Source organism: Hypanus sabinus, chromosome 13 (genome assembly GCF_030144855.1).
Source record: "Hypanus sabinus isolate sHypSab1 chromosome 13, sHypSab1.hap1, whole genome shotgun sequence".
Taxonomy (NCBI): domain Eukaryota; kingdom Metazoa; phylum Chordata; class Chondrichthyes; order Myliobatiformes; family Dasyatidae; genus Hypanus; species Hypanus sabinus.
Genome location: NC_082718.1, coordinates 27938688 through 27959905, shown reverse-complemented (window position 1 = coordinate 27959905; position 21218 = coordinate 27938688). Strand labels below are relative to the sequence as shown.

Sequence of the window (21218 nt, the reverse complement as noted above, 5' to 3'; positions counted from 1 at the left end):
CTCTACACTATCTGTGATAAAGTTCCCAGTGAGCTAGATTGCATGGAGCTGGAGGAATTCTTTCCAAGGTTGAGTGCAGCCCATGGGCAATGCCAAAATAGCTAAGAAGAATGTGTCGGTCAGGATCTGGAGGTTATTTTAAGGTCACCATCAACCCAGTAAAGTCAATACCTTCTGCCCAGATTGGAAGATACCTTTGCAAACCTTCCTGGACTTAGCTGAGGCCTGCCTACAGATGGAGGTGAAAGAAAAGTTCAGTGTTTCTCACCATAAACACTCACAAAGGGCTTTATCGCTATAACAGGTTTATTTTTGGAGTAGCATCTGCATTCAGGCAAAAAGCTATGGACCAGGTGCTGCAAGGCTGCCCAGACACTCAGTGTTACCTCGATGACATTGTTGTTACTATTGAGGATGACAAGGAACATTGCCAAAATCTTCAGACAAATCTTTAAAAAATTAGAAGATTATGAGCTTGGAGCATGATACGACAAGTGTGAATTCTTTAAACCAAGTATCACTTACTATGGTCACACCATTGACACTCAAGTATGCAGAGAAACTTCAAGCAATGGTGGATGACCCAAGGCCAAAGAACATGTCAAAGTTGCGATTATTTTCAAGATTCGTCAATTACTATAAATGGTTCCTGACAAACCTGGTCACTGTGCTCCACCCCTTGAACTCATTACTACGGATCGGGAAGAAATGGCAATGGATAAAGCTGTGTGAGGTGGCTTTCGAAAAGGCAAAGGAATTGGTGACTTCGGACACTGTTCTCACACATTATGATCCACATCATCCAGTGAAGCTTGCCTGAGATGCCTCACCCTATGGTACAGGGACAGTCTTGTCACTTGTTACGAGTGATGGAAGAGAATGCCCCATAGCCTTTGCATCATTACTGCTGCAGAGAAAAATTATGCACAGATTGAAAGAGAGGCCTTGAGTCTGGTTTGGGATGTAAAACATTTCAACTACTACTTGAACTGGGACTGATCATCAACCACTGATGTCCATTTTCAATCCATTGACGAGTGTACCACTAACAACAACAGCACAAATGCAGAGATGGATTTTGTTTCTTGGAGGACACAATTACAAGGTTGAATTCAAGAGGACAAGTAATTACGGAAAAGTTGATGGATTGTCCCGTTCACCCTTGGAAAAGGAAATACCTGGAAAATTTACAAGAGGACACCTGTCTTGACGTGTTCACCCGAATGCAAGTCAAAAGTCTCTCTAATACATCAGAGACGATCCGAAGGGAAACCAGAAAAGACCCCGCATTGTTTCAGGTCTACATGGCAAACCAAAATGGCTGGAATGTGCAGCAGAAATTCCAGTTCATCCGTTTTCACCAGCGTCAGGATGAACTTGCCCTTGACGGGGGTTGCCTTATGTGGCGATTGAGAGTTGTTGTACCTATAAACTGACAGCTAAAGTGTTGGAGGAGCTACATGCCAGCCATCTAGGCGTGGTGAAAATGAAAGTGTTGGTTCAAAGCTTTGTCTGGTGGCCTGTGATAGATCAGCAGACTGAGCAGCTTGCCATGAACTGTACAGGATGCCAACACATCCAGAAGAAAGATGCCCTGAGCCGTCAGAACCAATTCCTGCAGACTCGGAGTCATACATACATAGAACAATGCAGATAGTACAGATGTTGAGCCAACTTTTTAACCTACTCTATGATCAATCTAACCCTTTCCTCCTATTTAGTGTTCCATTTCTCTTTCATCCATGTGCTATCTAAGAGTTTCTTAAATTCCCTAATGTATCTGCCTCAACCACCATCCTTGGTAGGGCGTTCCATGCATTCACCACTCTGTTTTAAAAAAAAAACTAACCTCTGATTTCCTTGGTATTCTTTTCACCAATTATCTTAAAATTAAGCCCCCTCGTTCTGGCCTTTTCTGCCCTGGGAAAAAGTCACTGGCTATATGCCTCTAATCTTGTACACTTATACCAAGTTGTTTGTACATTTCTTTGTAATTTGATTACACTTTTATCAAGTTACCTCTCATCCTACATTCAGTAAGAATGAGTTTTATGCTCTTTGATTCTACGACAATGTTTTCTCAAACACAGCACTATCCGCAACACTTTAGGTTTATGGCCACCAAATTTCCAGTTCCTTAGTTAGCCTTACCTGAGAGAAACACAGCAAACCGGGAGCTTATTCTCTGAACCTGCAGCTTCATAAGACAACTGAGATAGTCAGGCTTTGTCTGGGACTTTGAATCACACCCATGGAAAGGGAGAAATTCCACGATATTCTCTTCCACCTTTTGATTCAGAAGGGAAATCTTCCTCCTGGCCGCACTCTCCTCCCTGGGTTGATGGATGGTATGTCACAGTTCCAAGGGAAGACGATTCCAAAGTTAAAAAAAATACAACCGTGAAGATTGTGGGAACTTGAATTCTATATAATATTGATAGAACACAGTTCACACCCTTTTTAACATCAACATCATGAGGTAGTAGATCTACTTTATGGCTATGGTGACATTGATTTCTTCCTGACCTATGGTGCTGTCTGTGTGGAGTTTGCATGTTCTCTCTGTAACAGCATAGGCTTCACTTTGATGCTTCAGTTTCCTTCCAAATTCCAAAGATCTGGCTGTTAGTGTGTGAACTGACTGCTGTAAATTGTCCCAAGTATGTAGGTGAATGCTGGAACCTCGGGCATGGGAGAACTAATGGGAATGTGAGGATAATAGGGAAAGGCGGGGAAAGAAGGGACATGGAGAGGATGTTTCCAATAGTGGGAGAGTTCAGGACCAGAGGTCACAGCCTCAGAAGGACATCCCTTTAGAACCAAGATGAGGAGCAATTTCTTTAGCCAAAGAGTGGTGAATCTATAGAACTGCTAAGCCATTAGGTGTATTTAAAACAGAGGTTGATAGATCAGCCATTATCAAATGGTGGAGCAGACTCAATGGACCAAATGGCCTAAATCTGCTCCTATGTCTTCTGGTTTACAAAGGACATCGGTTTAAGATGGGGAAGATGGGACTTGTTAGCCGTGGTTGGCAGTTCATCTAGGAGAAGGAAAACTCTGATCTCAAAGCTCCTCTGCCTTGTGGCTATACCCACTGATGGGAAAGGTTTCAGGAGTAAACCGAGGGAAAAATCCAGAACTGGAATCCCTAAGGCAGCCCTACGTTGAGTTCAATACTGACTGGTAACTCCTGTGATGCTGCTGGTACCAAACTGTATCGGTCTTTGCTGTTCCTTTGGGTTCATCAGGTGCTTGGAGAGGGGGAACTTACTGCATGGGCAACAGCGTGCTCTCCATATCGTGCTACCCAGGCTTGTTTATCTAGACAGCTGGGATGCAACGTCCATGGTCAACTCTGACCGACAGAGGCCTCAGACTCAAACAGATTTAAGGTGACGGGGGAAGATTTAAAGGGGACTGGAGAGGCAAGTTCTCCCCCACACAGAGGGTGGTGGTTATATGTAATGAGCTGCCAAATGGCCAGACATTGGATGGGTTCATGGATAGGAAAGGTTTTGAAGGATATGTGACAAATACTGGCAAATGGGCTAGCTCTGGAGGCATCTTGGCTAGCACGGACAAGATTGGCCAGAGGGCTTATTTCCATGCTGTTTAACACTATGCCTCTGAGGTACAATGCACTGTGAGATTTACAGTAATTGGCACAAAAATATCCATTTATAATTCCAGTTCAAAACAACATGGATTGCTTTGACTCCATTCCACCAATTTAATTAGAAAAACTGATGATAGAAAACACTTAAAGGATTTGTAATCATCAATAGCTCTACCCACTTTGCAGCTGGTTACATCAACATTTTGCACTGCTCTGCACAGCAATGGAAACTACCCTCTGCTGTAACTAAATCCTAGCAAGACGAATGTCTGCCCTCGAAAATGAGCTTCACAGTCGATAATGCACAGACTAACCTTGTCATCTCTTTCAGCCGTTTGAGTTCTCTGAAATGAACCATCCACTTCCACTTAGACTTGAAGTCAAGTTTCTCCAGCACTGCAGAGATCTGTTGCAAGTATTCTGATTGTGAAAAAAAGAGCCTTCACTGTAAAACTTTCAAATAAGTGTGCTGTCGAGTTGCCTTGCCATTTATATAGGAACTGGAATTGGATTGCTGTTGTCACACGTACTGAGGTACAGTGAAAGGCTTGTCTTGCATACTGTTCATTCAGATCAATACAGTACACTGAGGGAGAATAAGGTAAAACAATAACAATGCAGAATAAAGTGTCACTGCTACAGAGAAAGTGCAGTGTAAGTAGACAATAAAGTGCATGATTGTAACTAGGCAGATTGCAGGGTCAAAGCGTCTTTCTTGTCATAGTAGAGAATCACTCTATAATCTTATAACAGCAAGGTAGAAGCTGTCCTTGAGTCTGCTACTGCCATCGACCCAGGCTCCAGGTTGGAGGAAGTGAAGGAGTGGAGAGGCTGTCATTTCTAAGTCATGCAGGAGGAGCCAGCCAGCATTTCCATGCATCACATGTTGATAACACTCACTGATAAACTCAAAGTGAATGGAATTGCACTTCACAGAAAGGATGAAGGAGCATTGACCAGCGACTGATCAGGAGATCAGAAGCTTGAGAGGATGGCATTTCACTCAGGCTCACTGATGGAGCTGAAAAAGGTAGCAACTCAGGGCAGTTTTTTTTTGGAGCTCTGACCACTGACCAATCAGCATTTGGGATTTGTTAGCAATAGAGTTAGATTTAGTGGTAATTTTAAGGCTTAAGTGAGGAGAGGCTTCAGTGAGAGAAAGCAAAGGAAGTTCAAGATTGTTTTTTTCTTTCCTTCCCTTCTTTATCTCTGCTTAGTTAGAACAGTAGAAATGCCAGACAGGATTAAGCCAGGGCAGAGTACCCCTATGGCCGTACCTCTCAACAACCGGTATATCACATTGGATATTGTTGTTGGGGATGACCTGGCAGAGGCAAGTCACAGCAGTCGGGTCTCTGGCTCTATGACTCAGAAGGGAAAGGGGGAGAAAAGGCAGGCTGTTGTAACTTTTTAGGGGAAAAGAAAGGAGTTTCATTGGGTATGTTGCCTCCCAGGTTCTAGGGTCTGGGACATCTCAAATCGAGTCCTCAGCATTCTCAAGTGGGAGGGTAAACAGTCAAAAGTCATGATCCATGTAGGTACCAATGACATGGGTAAGATGAATGATGAGGTTCTACATAAAGAGTTCAGGGAGTTAGGAGCTCAGTTAAAGGGCAGGACTTCCAGGGTTGTGATCTCAGGATTGCTGCCCATGCCATGCGCTAGTGAGGCCAGAACTAGGAAAATTATACAGTGTAATATGTGGCTAAGGAGTTGATGTAGGAGGGAGGGCATAAGATTTTTGGATCATTGGGCTCGCTTCCAGGGAAGATGAGACCTGTATGGAAGGGAGGGTTTATACCTGAACTGGATGGGGACTAATATCTTGGCAGAAAGGTTTGTTAATGCTGTATGGTGTGTTGCAACTAGAGTGGGATGTGAACCAGAGTGCCAGAACAGAGGGGAAGTTGTGGAGGCAGATGTTGGTTTGACCTCAGACAAAGTTAGGAATCAAAAGGTTGAGCATAGTGCGACTAGTATCCTGAGTTGCATATATTTTTATTGAAGAAGTATTGTTGGAAAGGCAGATGAGCTCAGGCATAGACCAACACCTGGAATTATGATGTTGTAGCCATCAGTGAGACTTGGTTACAGGAGGAACAGGCAGGCAGGTCAATATTCCAGGGTTCCATTGTTTTAGACATAACAAAGCAAGAGGGATTGATTAAAGGAAGAGGGGTGGCATGACTAGTTAGGGAAAATATAATAGCAGTACTCTGTCAGGATAGACTGAAGAACTCATCTAGTAAGGCATTTTGGGTGAAACTGAGAAATAAGAAAGGTATGACCACTTTAATAGGGCTATATTACACTTTCGCTAACAGTCCGATGGATTTAGAGGAACAAATTTGTAGAGAGATCACAGACTGTTGCAAGAAACATAATGTTGTTATAGTAGGTGATTTTAACTTTCCACATACTGACTGGTACTCCCATACTGTAAAAGGATTAGATGGGATAGAGTTTGTCAAATGTGTTCAGGAAAGTTTCCTTCATCAGTACGTAGAAGTCCCAACAAGAGAGTGTGTGGCACTAGATCTGCTATTAGGGAATGAGACAGGGCAGGTGCCGAAGTTTGTATTGGGAAACACTTTGCATCCAGTGACCACAATTCCATTTGTTTTAAAATATGCAAAAAGATAAGTCTGGTCTGCAGGTTGAGATTCTAAATTGGAGTAAAGCCAATTTTGAGGATATCAAAAATTATCTGACAAGTGTGGATTGGGAGGTATACTTGGCAAGTGGGAAGGCTTCAAAAATGAAATTTTGAGAGTACAAAGTTCGTATGTGCTTGTCAGAATAAAAGGTTAAGATAAGTGTATTGAAAAGTGTTTTCAAAAGAAGTTGAGACTCTGGTTAAGAGAAAAAGAGGAGGTGCATAGCAGGTATAGGCAGGAAGGAACAAATGAGGTGCATATGGAGTATAAGAAATGCATGAGATCACTTCAGAAAGAAATCAGGAGGGCTAAAAAAAGACATGCAGCTGCTCTAGCAGACAATGTGAAGGATAATCTTGAGCAACTCTACAGATATGTTAAGAGCAAAAGGTTGGCAAGAGACAAAATTGTTCCTCTGGAAGATCAGAATTGTAATCTATGCATGGAGCCAAAACAGATGAGGGAAATCCTGAATAAGTTTTTTCCATCTGTATTTGCTCAGGAGACAAAGAATCTATAAAAGTGAGGCAAAGCATCAATGAGATCATGGACACTATACAGATTACAGAGGACGCAGTAATTGCTGTCTTGAGGTAAATCAGTCAATATTCTTCCTCTGTTTAAAAAAAAGCTCCAAACATAAACCAGGAAATTATATGGTGGCGAGTCTGACATCAGTTGTGGGAAGGTATTCTAAGGGACCAGATATTTTAAATACTTCATTAGACATGGACTGATTAAAGATAGTCAGCATGGCTTTGTGCATGGTAGGTCAGGTCTATCCAAGCTTATAGAGTTTTTTAAGGAAGTTACCAGGAAAGTGAATGAAGGCAAGGCACTGGACGTTGTCTACATGGACTTTAATAAACTACTTGACAAGGTCTCACATGGAAGGTTGGTCAAAAAGGTTCAGTCACTTGGTATTCATCAGGATAAGGTAGTAAATTGGATTAGACATTGGCTTTGTGGGAGAAGCCAGAGAGTGGTAGTAATGGTTGCCGCTTCGACTGGAGGCCTGTGAGCAGAAGTGTGCAGTGACTGGTGCTGGGTCCTTTATTGTTTGTCATCTACATCAATGACCTGAATGGTATATGGTCAACTAGATCAGCAAATTTGTGGATGACACCAAGATTAGAGGTGTACTGGACAGCAAGGAAGACCATCAAAGCTTGCAGTGGGATCTGGAGCAGGTGGAAAAATGGGCTGAAAAACAGCAGATGGAACTTAATGCAGACAAGTGTGAGGTTTTGCACTTCGGTAGGACCAACCAGGATAGGTCTTACACAATGAATGGTAGGACACTGAGGAGTGTGGTAGAACAAAAGGATCTGGGATTACATACGGGTCCATGACTCACTGAAAGTGGCATAACAGGTAGATAGGGTCGTAAAGAAAGCTTTTGGCACATTGGCCTTCGCAAATCAATGTACTGAGTACAGGAGATGGGGTGTTATGTTGAAGTTGTTTAAGACATTTGGAGTATTGTGTGCAGTTTTGGTCACCTACCTACAGGAAAGATGTAAATAAGACTGAGAGTGCAGAGAATATTTATAAGGATGTTGCTGGGACTGGAGAATCTGAGTTATAAGATTGAATAAGCTAGGACTATACTACTTAGTATGTAGAAGTTTGAGAGGAGATTTGATAGAGGGATACAAAATTACAAGGGGCTTAGGTTGGGTTGATGCATGTAGGCTTTTTCCACGGAGGTTGTGTGAGACAACAACCTGAAAATATCGGTTAAGGGTGAAAGGTGAGAAGCTTAAGGGGAAAAGGGGGGTAAACCCCTTCACTCAGAAGGTAATGAGAATGTAAAATGAGCTGCCAGCTCAGTGGTGCACGTGAGCTCAATTTCAAAGTTTAATACATGTTTGGATAGGTACATGGAATGGAGGGGTATGGAGGGCTATGGTCCTGGTGCAAGTCAATAGGAGTAGGCAGTTTAAATGGTTTTGGCATGGACTAGACAGGCTGCATTTCTCTATAAATCTATTACTACACTATGAAACAAGCTGTCCGAGGATGAAGTTAGAGGTTAGCATGGAACGGATAACGAATGAACGCATCAACACTACCTCACTATTTTTTTCTCTTTTAGCACTTATTTAATGTTTTTAAAGAAAATTTCTGATTGCAATTTATAGTTCTTATGAATTGCACTGTACTGCTGCCACAAAACACAAATTCCATGACACATGAGTGATAACAAACCAGATTCTGATTCACGGAAACAGGCATTTCAGCCCACTGCATCCATCCTAATTTCAAAATAATAAAGGGAAAACATTCCTGCTGATCTCCTATAACTATCCCTCATGAATTTATATACCTCAATCATGTCCCTTCTTAAGATACAAAAGCCTGAGAGTATGAATCACCAGATTCAAAGACAGTTTCTATCCTGGTGTTATCTGACTCGAATAGATCTTTCATATGCTAAACTCTTGATCTCCCAGTCCATAAGATACAGGAGCAGCACTAGGCCACGTGGATCGTCAAGTCTGCTCCACCATTTCATCATGGCTGATCCATTTTCCTGCTTAACCTAATCTCCTACCTTTTCCCCTTATCCCTTCATGCCCTGACTAATGAAGCATCTATCAGCCTCTGCCTTAAATATATCCAATCACTTGGTCTCCACGGCTGCCTGTGGCAACGAATTCCACATACTCACAACTCTTTTGCTACAGAAATTTCTCATCTCAGTTCCAAAAGAACTGAGATGGCCTATTTCATCATGTGTCTCCAAGTACCCCAAAACCACAACCTTAAAAATAGACTCCAACATCTTCCTATCCACTGTGGTGAGACTAAGAGGCCTATAAATTCCTTTATTCTGCTTCTCTCTCTTCTTGAAGAGTGGAGTGACATTTGCAATTTTCCATTCCTCTAGAACCATGCCAGGGTCAATCGATCCCTGAAAGATCATTACTAATGCCTCTGCAATCTTGTCAACTAGCTCAACGGGTATCGAGCATCTGGTTCAGGTAACTTATCTACCTTCAGACCTTTCAGTTTCTCAAGCAGCTTCTCCCTAGTAATAGCAACTTTACACACATCTGCCCCCATGACATTTTTGAACCTCCAGCATTCTGGTAGTGTCTTCCACTGTGAAGACTAGTGCAAAACACTTTTTCAGTTTGTTTGCCATTTTGTTGCTCTGATTACTACCTCTCCACCATCATTTTCCAGTAGTCCGATATCTACTCCTGCCTCTCTTTTACACTGAAGAAACTTTTGGCATCCTCTTTAATATTATTGGCTAGATTACATTCATATTCCATCTTTTTCTTCATTGTGGCTCTTTTAGTTGCCTTCTGCTGGTTTTTGAGAGCTTCCCAACCCTCTAACTTCCCATTAATTTTTGCTCTATTGTATCTCTGGATTTTTTTTGCAGGCTTTGACTTTTCTTGTTAGCCACAGTTTTGTCATTCTGCCTTTAGAATACATCTTCCTCTTTGGGATGTACATGTCCTACATCTCCCAAACTGCTCCCAGAAATTCCAGCTGCTCTGCCCTCATCCCTGCCAATGTTCCTTTCCAGTCAATTCTGGCCAGCTCCTCTCCCGTGCCTCTGTAATTTCTTTTACTCCACTGTCATACTGATACATCTGACTTTAGCTTCTCCTTCTCAACTTTCAGGGTGAATTCCATCATATTATGATCTCTTGTCCCTAAGGGTTCCTTTACCTCATGCTCTCTAATCAATTCTGATTCATTGCACAAGACACAGTCCAGAATATCTGAACCCATGAGCTGCTCTAAAAAAAATCTCATTAGCATTCTAGAATGTCACCTCTTGAGATCTAGCACCAACCTGATTTTCCCCAATCTACCTGTATACTGAAATCACCCATGACTATTGTGACATTGCACTTTTGACATGCATTTTCTGTTTCGTCTTATAATTTGTAGCCCACATCCTGGCTACTGTTTGGAGGTCTGTATATAGCAACTCCCATCAGGGTCTTTTTACCCTTGCAGTTTCTCAGCTCTACCTACAAGATTTCTACAACTTCCAATCCTATATCACGTCTTTCCAAGGATTTGATTTAATTTTATTACCAACAAAGCCACCCCACTCCCTGTGCCTACCTGTCTGTCCTTTCAATACAATCTGTATCCTTGGGTGTTAAGCTCCAAGCTATAATCTTCCCTCAGCCATGACTCGGTGATGCCCACAACGTCATACCTGCCAATCTCTAACTGCACTTCCAGTTCATCTACCTTATTCCATATACTGCATGCATTCAAATATAATAACTTCAGTTCTGTATTCATCACATTTTACATTGCAACTCATCTTTCTGTCTGCAATGTTGCCCTATCATCAGCCTGTCGTCACTACACTCAACCTGTTGGTAAATCAACTGCCCCATCCTCAGTCCGGTTCCCTGTCTAATTACTTTAAACCTTCCTCAACAGCTCGACAAACCTGCCCACAAACCTCCCCATCAGGTTCAGGCGTAACCCGTCCCTTTTGTTACAGGCTGTACCTTCCTCAGAAGAGCTCCCAATGACCCCAGAAATTTGAACCTCTGCCCCCTGCACCACTTCCTCAGACATGCATTTATCTGATAAATGCTCCTATTCTTACCCTCACTGGCATGTGACACCGCCAACAATCCAGAGATCACTACAATAACAGTCCTGCTTTTCAATTTCCTACCACACTCTCTAAAATCTCTCTTCCATACTCTCTCACCTTTCCTATTTATGTCATTGATGCCAATATGTACCAATACTTCTGGCTGCTTTAGAATGTCATGGTCCCAATCAGAGATGTCCTTGGGACACTGGCACCAGTATTCAACTATTATCACCGGTATTTAACTTCTTTATATTTAAAAATTTACAGGATGTGGATGTCACTAACACTGTCAACATTTACATCCCTAATTGCCCCAAAACTGAGGGGGCAGTTAACGGTTAGCATTAGTGGACCTGGAGTCACATATGGGAGTGACCACTGAGTAATGATGGCAGATTCCCTTAGCACATTAATGAACTAATCTGTGTTTTTAGTGGTAATGTGGTATTTTTGTGCTGTTACTGAGACCAAAGTTCTTTTATCTCTCCCCCCCCCCCCACCAAATTTTATCTAACTTCTTGAACTTAACTTCCCTACCTTTTTATTGAGGTTCAAACTTAGAGCTATGGGTCATGGCCCAGAGCTCCAGTTGCTGATGCAGTAAATTAACCAGTACACCCTCTTCATCCATTCAGTTACAGTTGAGCATCAGTGTTACTTTGTAGTAGACAGATGGGCCAAGGAGTATATGTAATTTTACCACAGCAAGCACCTATTCTCATAGAAATTTTCAATAGAGGGCTTGGTTCCTTTCAGTTGGCTTTCTACCAAAGCCTTTTTGTTGTGTGGATTTTTTCCAGTCATAAATCATTGAATTTCTTTTCCCAAATTTCAAAATATACCCACATGTCCTAATTAGTCTATAGACAGGATTTAAATTCTCAATCTCCTTTCAGGATACTGAAATGTAATTTTTCTATCAATGTCAAGTGACATTGTATTGTGAATGCTAAAAATAAAACTTTAATTTGACAGATTTTCAGTACTGTAAATCAGCAATAATAATGTGAATATTACTGACACTTTGTTTTATTTCAGCACAACATAAACACTTATAAATATCTCAAACCAAGGTTGAATGCAGGTACACGTACCAGGAGTCACTTTGTCCAACACAGTCCCATCAGAGACAATAAAGCCTCCTGAACTAAATAGCTCTTGAAAGGTCTGGTCTTTTATGTCTCTTGGACTGTCCACTCCAGCAAACTGAACGCATTGCATCCGCTTCAGCTTCACCAAATAAGGAATCTGGGAGAGAGTGACAAACATATGATTTCAATGCCTGTGGTAAGTAACATGTTATAATTAAAAAGTAAGAAAAGGTAGTCAAATTTGCTGTTATTCCTGTCTGTCCTGTCTTATATCTTAGGATTAGACATTACAGACAGCACAGAAAATTGTTGGGTGTGGTGCAACAGCATCACTCCACCCACTCCCTTGGGCTTCCTGCCCAGTGATTTTAGTTAAAATGGCTCCACATACCAAGACCATATCCTACAAAAGGCAAACCTTTGAGAGGAAGATTTCATGGACAATAAGCCATATGAGCAGAACTAGGCTGCTTAGCCCACTGAATCTGCCTGCCGTTACCATGACTGACTTCTCTCAACCCCATTCTCCTGCTTTCTCCCTATAACCTTTGACACCATTACTAATCAAGAAACTTATCACCTCCGCTTTAAATATACCCAATAATTTGGCCTCCACAGCCATCTGTGGCAATGATTCATCACCATCTCGCTAAAGAAACATTTTTCTATTCTGAGCCTTTGCCCTCAGGTCCGAGGCTCTTTCACCACAAAAAATATCCTCTCCACGTCTACTCTATCAAGGTGTTTCAGTACTTGGTAGGTGTCAATGAGATCCCCCTCCCCCATTCTCCTAAACTCCAATGAGTGCAGGCCTTGAGCCATTAAATGCTCCTCATACATTAACCCTGGGCTCCTCTGAACCCTCTCCAGTGCCAGCACATCTTTTCTTCAACAAGGCACACAAAACTGCTCACAGTACTGCAAATGTAGCTGACCAGTGCCTGATAAAGCCTCAAGTGTTATATCCTTGCTCTTATAGTTTCGTCCTTGAAATAAAAATACTAACATTGCATTTCTGTCATTTCAATGTTTCCCCTCAGGTGAAAAGATACCAGATACCTCAAGAACCTCCAGTTTCCTCAGAATTATCGCTTGTATTCCCTTATGTTTAAGCATGAGCTTGTTTAATCCATTCCCAATAACATTGCTCATGTTATGGAAATGCTAACACTGCATTTTTGCCACAGACCCATCACAGTCTTAAGTGAAACAATAGGTTAACCAATTTATGCAAGGTAATACAAATGTTTGTAACTTATTGGTACAGAATGAACACAGCAAACATAAAAACACAGAAACATAGAAACCCTACAGCACAATACAGGCCCTTCGGCCTACAAAGTTGTGCTGAACATGTCCCTACCTTAGAAATTACTAGGCTTACCCACAGCCTTCTATTTTTCTAAGCTCCATGTACCTATCCAAAAGTCTCTTAAAAGACCCTATCATATTCGCCTCCACCATGATTAGTAGAGACATAGTAGGGACGTTTAAGTGACTCTTAGATAGACACACGAATGAAAGGAAAATAAAGGGCTATAGGGGCTGGAAGGGTTAGATTGATTTTACAGAGCAGATTAAAAGTTGGCCTAGCATTGTGTGATGAAGGGCTTGCACTGTTCTATGTTCCGTGCTCTATGTTTGCACACTTGGCTGTTCATATGCTCCAGGCTCAAGGACAGTGGACCCATCTCTCAATATAATATGCCTCATCTACAAGGGTATTCTTATCACAGGGTAAATTCTTATCTATTGGTAGTTATTCATCACAGGTTTACAAAAAGTGTCAAGAAAAAAAGGATCGGACAAGAGAGAACCATGGCTTGTTCCACAGTGCACTGCTGTTGGGAATACATTTGAAGATTAAAGATTCTAAGATGTATTGAAAAGGAAAAGCAGTTGGGAAAAGAATGGGAGAATTGTTAAGAGAGCTAGCACAGACTTGATGAGTTAAGAAACACCATCTCAGTAGTGCAAGAATAATCAGGTTCCTCACCTGATGCAAATGCATTGCAATGTCTTCATTCCGGATAATCACAAGCACTTTACCCGAATGGTATGGCTGTATCATGGAGAGATCTGATAGGCTAATTTCCACATGACCTTCTTTCTTTAGGAAATCCTGAAACATAGGAGGAGTTATTAAATCAATAAAACATGATATGGCCTTTACGGGGACTAATGGTAGTTTCCACATGAAGTAAAAGCAAAGCTCATGACCTGTGTTATCTTGATATCCATCCTCTGTATGGTAATGAAACCGCGAAGTTAATAAACATTTCAAATTAAAGTTTGAGAGAAGATGTTACATTGGTGTCTAACATGGAAGGCCAGAATACCACAGATGTTGGATCATTGGCAAAAGGACCAGATGCCATTTTTAAAAATTGTAAATACCATAGCTGGTTTGCATCTGGAATTCATTGCCTGATAGAGTGATAGAGACTGTTCTAATCTTAGCTTCTGAAACCGGAGCAGAAATAGAATTGAGGGGTAATGGGAACAGAAGGGGCTAGAGTAACATGAAAGGTGGAATGAAGTTATCTCACTGCATTACCGTTCTGTGGTTTATCAATCAAAGCTGTTTTTCAGCACCAATTGTCAGAACTAAATCAGTGGTCAATCACATCAATTGCTTTGGTAGAAACTATTTAGTACATAAGCCTATTCCTTTCAAAATACACAACATTTATATGGCCATTGACTTCAAAGCAAATTATCAATGATATTCATTTGTGAATTCCAAAATTTTTATCAGCACACTGTTTTAATGTAATCAATAAACTCAAGAATACTTCATTCAGAGCTGCTTAGTTTGAAATGTGTTCCTTCAAAACACAAGTCATTCTGTGTTAGAATGGCTTATTTTCAGCACATGGATAACATCATCTGCCACAAAGCAGATGAAGACTAAGTGAACAGTACCATCACTCTGTACTCCACTGTTTATCATCTGAGAAATTTAAGCAACTTTGGCCTGCTTCACAATCACTTCAATTTTACGAGACTGATTCCAGGAATGAAAGGGTTAATGTATGAGGGTTGTTTGAGAGCCCTTGGCTTGTAGTTGTTGGAATTTAGATGAATAAGGGTAGTTCTCATTGAAACCTAATGAATATTGAGATAGAGAGTGGACTTGGAGAGGGGCCTTCCAGTCCTGCAAGAGACTAAAACCAAAGGGCACAGCCTCAGAATACAAGGGTATCTCATTAGATCAGAGATGGGGAGGAATTTCTTTAGCCGGGCTGATGAATCTGTGGAATTCATTGCCACAGACAGCTATGGAGGCCAAGTCACTGGGTATATTTAAAGAAGCATTTGACTATGTACTTAATTATTAAAGGTGTCTCAGGTTACAGGGAGTGGGGCTGAGATGGAAAATGCTGAAGACTCAATGGGCTGAATGGCCTATTCTGCTCCCAAGTCTTATGAATGATTAGTCTTTTTATACAATTTCAAACAAAATTATGCTTCAGGAAAGAACAATGAGTAGGGCATTCCTATAAACCCACCGAACCAAGTAAAATGCTCCATGCTTAAGGTAAAGTTCCAATAACTGGCAACTCTCATTAGGAGCCAGAGTAGGCCACTTATTGCTTCAAGCCTATTCTATCACTCAATGAATTCCAATCCATGAACTAACTCCACGTATCTGCTTTTACTCCTAGAATATATAACAACATAGTGCAGTACAGTCCCTTTGGCCCACAATGCTGTGCCAACCAAGATAAACCCTTACTACAGTGCAGTAGCCCTTCCCATCTACAATCCTGAAAGGACTGGCTCTAATTGTTAGACTTAATGTGGCTGGTCCAGTGACGTGGCATTCTCTGGTGAGTGACTCATCTCAACACCCCAGTCATTTCATCACGGCCAAGGTACAAATCTGGAATATGACAAAATACTCTCCACTTGGCTGGATGCTTGCATCACTAAGAGCACACAAGAATCTTACCAATATCCAAGACTAAGCAGTCCATTTATTTGACACCTCACCCACCTCAATGAACATTCATTCTTTCCTCCACCAGCACACAGTGTGTCTGCACTGTGTACCACCTATTGTACTTACTCAACTAGGATACTAATACTCCAAACCTGCGACCTCTACCGTCAAGGAGGTGTCTTCAGGGATACAGAACACCAGCACTCACAGGTTCTCCTTCAAGTTGCACAACATCCTGACTTGGAAGCATACTGCTGCCCTTTTATTTGCACGGGTCTAAATCTAGGGATTTCCTCTGCTTTCTGCACATCAACCTTAGCCTGAAATAACTGAGCTATTTCATCAAATGTCTTTTTGTAAATCCTAGTTCATGAAGATTCCCAGTCCATTTTATTGAATTGACTTTATTACTTGCATCACATACACAAGGACTGAACATCTTTACATTATGTCACCGTCTAAATATGCAATTTATAATAAATAGTATGTACAACAATATAACATAGATATCTGGCTGTGTTAGCATGAATGAATCAGTCTGATGGCCTGGTGGAAGAAGCTGTCTCGGAGCCTGTTAGTCCTGGCTTTTATGCTGCGGTACCGTTTCTCAGATGGTAGCAGCTGGAATAGTTTGTGGTTGGGGTGACTCAGGTCCCAAAGTTCAAGAAATGAATGCTAACATTACATTTGCTTTCCTTATCAGACTTAGCCTACAAATTAACCTTTAAGGAAATTCTACACAAGGACTCACAATTCCCTTTGCAACTTGAAGTTTTTAATTATCCCTGTTTATAAAATAATTCATGCCTTTATTCCTTCTACCAAAGTGCATGGCCATACACTTCCCAACACTATATTCCATCTGCCACTTTTTTGCCCATTCTCCCAATCTGTCCTTCTGCAGACTCCCTGCTTCTTCAACACTACCTGCCCCATTACCTACTTTTGTATCATCTTGAAACTTGGCCAAAAAACCATCAATTCCATCATCCAAATCACTGACATACAACACGAAAAGAAGCACCCACTGCAGAACATCACTGGTTACTGGGAACCAAGCAGAATAGGCCCCCTATATTCAGACCCTTCGCCTTCTGCCTTTCTTTTCCTGTAACACCATAGGTTCTTATCTTGTTAAGCAGTCTCATATTCAGCACCTTGTCAAAGGCCTTCTGACAATCCAAGTAAACAACACAGACTGACTGACTGTCGCAGTCTGTGGGGAGGGAGAGAGGGAGAGATCTCGCTACTCTTGCAGTCTTGGCAAGACTTGGAACTACGAAATGCCAGGGCTAGTTTGCTCCACAAGATGCGACTGTCATGTCATATAATCAAAAGGAGTGGATTTCTGGGATATCTTGTGGGGACCACTTGTGTAGCCCTTGCCTGGGTATGTTGTGTGGTAACCACTGAAAGACGATATTCCTGAAACAGGTCACTTTTCGGTGATAATTCGTATGGGGATTTGGAACAATACGACAGACAAGGTCTACAGCGACTGTTATCTCGAGTTACCAGTGTGGAGCATGTATAATACTTCATATAATATATAATATTATATATAATACTTCATACTTACCGTCTCACTCCAATACAATGTGGATTACAAACATCCCTTTCGCATCATTTATTCTGTGGATGATTGAACTTCCCTACTTTACCATCTCAAGACTCTTAAGCCTTGTTCCCCCAAGCTCAATATAGTTTGGGAGCTATACACATAACACTGTTAACTTTTGATCATCTTGGTTGCGTTACTATAAGTAATCACAAATAACCATAGTGGTTTTAACTTCAAATCCAGACTCCATGTGTAATTTATTGCTGCTGGTACATTTCTAAAATGTTACAGTTTGTAACAAATCGGGGGCTCATCCGGGATATGAACATATTTGGAGCTTATTGATTGATCGTCGATCTTATTGGCTAATTCTCTTTTGATTTACTTGGTTGTGGAAAACAGCAGCAATGAATATTGGGGCATTTCTGGAAGCGCTAACCCCTGAGGCATTAGAGAAGGCCAAAATGGATGAATTGTTGGGCATTGCTAATGAACTGAACCTCATAGAGGTAAAGCGGGCTATGAGAAAGCCAGAAATTCCGAGAAAAATAGTTGAGCACTATATATCTACACGTTTGATGAGGAGGTGTTAAAGATATTTCCTGTGAGTAAAGAGGAGATCCAGTTACGACTGGACCAGATGAAGCTTGATATATTTAAATTAGAGGCTGAAGTAAAAGAAAGACAGAGGCAGGTTGATGCCAGAGAAGCAGAGTGAAGAAGCAGAAAGACAGAGGTGGTTTGAATTGGATGAGTTAAGGCTCAAGAGAGAAGTTGCTGGCTCTAAGGAACTGGTCATACCGTTTATTGCCAGCCAGGAAGTTAAACTGGTGATGAGACCGAGGTTGATAAATACTTCCAGCATTTTGAGAAGGTTACTCAGAGTCTAAAGTGGCCAAAAGAAAGTTGGTCTCTCTTGATACAGAGTGTAATTAAGGGTAAGGCTCAACTAGCTTACCCCACCTTATCAATTGGAGATGCAGTTGAGACAGTGAAACGAACTGTATTTAAAGCCTATGAATTGGCTCCAGAGGCCTATAGGTAAAGGTTTAGAAATTTGAGGAAATCTGTGAACCAGACTTATGTGGAATTTGTTTATGAGAAGTTTGTATGTTTTGACCGCTGGTGCACATCTAAAAATGTGAATGATGATTTTAACAGCTTGAAAGAGTTGGTTTTAATTGAAGAATTTAAGAAGTGCATCCCTAATGACATAAAGGCATATTTAGATGAAAAAGATACTGCCACTTTGCAGGAGTCTGCTAGACTAGCAGAGTTAGCAGACTCTTAGCAGAGTTTGCTTTAACCTACGAGGTTAAGTTTACCCTGAGTAAAAGCTTCCAAAAGAGTAGCATGGCAAGTCAGGGTAAACCAGAAATTAAATCTGGGACTATTGACAAAGGTTGAAGCCCCATATGCCACCTAGGCACTAAGGGTTGGGAGAGGGAGAGGGAGGGGGGAAAAGGGAAAGCTCTCTCAGGTGATGAAATTGAGAAAGTGCCAGTTGGGTATTATATTAAAGATGGAGTGTTAATGAGGAAGTGGAGACCACCTGAGATACCTGCAAGTTGTTTACCAGGTTGTAGTTCCTGAAGTCTATAGGACGGAGATTTTAACTTTTGTCTATCATGTGCCCTTAGGTGGCCATCTAGGTGTAAATAAAACTGTGAACAAGATTTTGAAATAATTTTTCTGGCTTAATCTGACGAAAGATGTTGTGACCTTTTGTCGAACCTGTCACACTTAAAAAAGTTGTGGGTAAACCTAATCAAGTCACACCAGTGGTCCTACTGTAGCCTATTCCTGCATTTGGTGAACCCTTTCCCAAAGTTATTGTGGATTGTGTTGGCCCATTGCCAAAGACTAAAGCTGGCCATCAGTATTTGCTAACTATCATGTACACAGCATCCAGATTTCCTGAAGCAATACCTCTCAGAAACATCAAAGCTAAAACTGTGTCAAAGGCCGTCATGAAGTTTTTTTTATTTTATTTGGCTTGCCTAAAGAAATCCAGTCTGATCAAGGAAGTAATTTTACATCTGGAGTATTTCAGCAGGTAGTTTATGAACTGGGAACCAAACAAATTAACGTCATCTGCGTACCATCCAGAATCACAAGGGGCTCTAGAAAGATTCCATTCTACCCTTTAAACAACCATTAAGACATTCTGTGTTGAAAATGAGAAGGATTGGGATGAAGAAGTTCATTTGCTTTTATTTGCAGTAAGAGAATCAGTACAAGAATCACTGGGCTTTAGTCCATTTGAACTTGTATTTGGTCATAGGGTTCGAGGACCTCCGACCCTGTTAAAAGAACAGTGGATTAATGAGGACACGCATATCAATTGTTAGATTATGTTTTGAAATTCAAGGATAGATTACACAAAGCCTGTAGCCTAGCAAGAAAAAACTTAAAACGTTTCTCAGGACAAAATGAAGTGTTGGTATCGCAAACAGGCTCATGTGAGGATACGCCAGGTGGGAGATATGGTGCTGGTGTTATTTCCAATATTGACAAAGTCACTTCAAGCAAAATTCCATGGACCGTATGAAATAGTGTCTCAAGTTAATGATGTAAGTTTTGTAGTCAAAACACCTGATCAACGAAAGTCAACACAGGTGGTACATGTAAATATGTTGAAACCATATTTTGAAGAGCAGGCACCACCTGTGAGCGTTGTTGGCAAACCAAATGAGTCTGGCAACCCTGGGAATGAATTGACTCATCCGAGGTTTATTCTAACTCAAACATTGTCCCAGTTAGACTAACAAACTCCACTATTCTAGAAAACATTGATAACAAGTTGGCTCATTTGCAACCACAACAACAACAAATGAAGGAATTAATTTTGAAGTTTAAAGATTTCCCGATGTTCCAAGGAGAACCACAGTCACATCACATGATATAGATGTTGGTCATGCTAAGCCCATAAAACAACGCCCATATCGCATGAACATAGAAAAATGTAAACTGGCTGAACAGGAAGATGAGTATACGTTAGAAAATGGTATTATTAGGCCTTCAACTTCAGATTGGAGCTCACCTTGTGTTATGGTACCTAAACCAGATGGTAGTATTAGGACAAACACGAGGAAATCTGCAGATGCTGGAAATTCAAACAACAACACACACAAAATGCTGGTAGAACACAGCAGACTAGGCAACATCTATAAGAAGAAGCGATGTTGACGTTTCGGGCCGAGACCCTTCGTCAGGACTAACCGAAAGGAAAGATAGTAAGAGATTTCAAAGTAGAGGGGGGAGAGGAAATGAGAAATGATAGTAGACCAGAGGGGGTGGGATGAAGCTAAGAGCTGGAAAGGTGATTAGTGAAAGTGATACAGAGCTGGAGAAGGGAAAGGATCATGGGACGGGAGGCCTCGGGAGAAAGAAAGGAGGGGGGGAGCACCAGAGGGAGATAGAGAACAGGCAAAAAACTAAATATGTCAGGGATGGGGTAAGAAGCGGAGGAGGGGCATTAATGGAAATCAGAGAAGTCAATGTTCATGCCATCAGGTTGGAGGCTATCCAGCTGGTATATAAGGTGTTGTTCCTCCAACCTGAGTTTGGATTCATTTTGACAATAGAGGAGGCCATGGATAGACATATCAGAATGGGAATGGGACGTGGAATTAAAATGTGTGGCCACTGGGAGATCCTGCTTTTTCTGGCGGACCGAGCGTAGGTGTTCTACAAATCAGTCTCCCAGTCTGCGTCAGGTCTCGCCAATATATAAAAGGCCACACCGGGAGC

At 41.4% G+C, this 21218-nt stretch overlaps 1 protein-coding gene across 5 annotated transcripts in view; it reads right to left on the bottom strand.

The window, feature by feature from the left end:
* The window catches only part of tasor2 (transcription activation suppressor family member 2), a 179057-nt gene that overhangs the window by 54649 nt on the left and 103190 nt on the right, over positions 1-21218 (bottom strand). For all 5 annotated transcript variants that reach the window (XM_059987376.1, XM_059987375.1, XM_059987377.1 and 2 more), the window contains 4 exons: positions 13955-14080; positions 11962-12115; positions 3934-4039; positions 2152-2333 (listed from right to left, as the gene is read on the bottom strand). In XM_059987376.1, coding sequence (XP_059843359.1) covers positions 2152-2333; positions 3934-4039; positions 11962-12115; positions 13955-14080 — 568 coding nt within the window. The remainder of the gene's footprint in view (positions 1-2151; positions 2334-3933; positions 4040-11961; positions 12116-13954; positions 14081-21218) is intronic.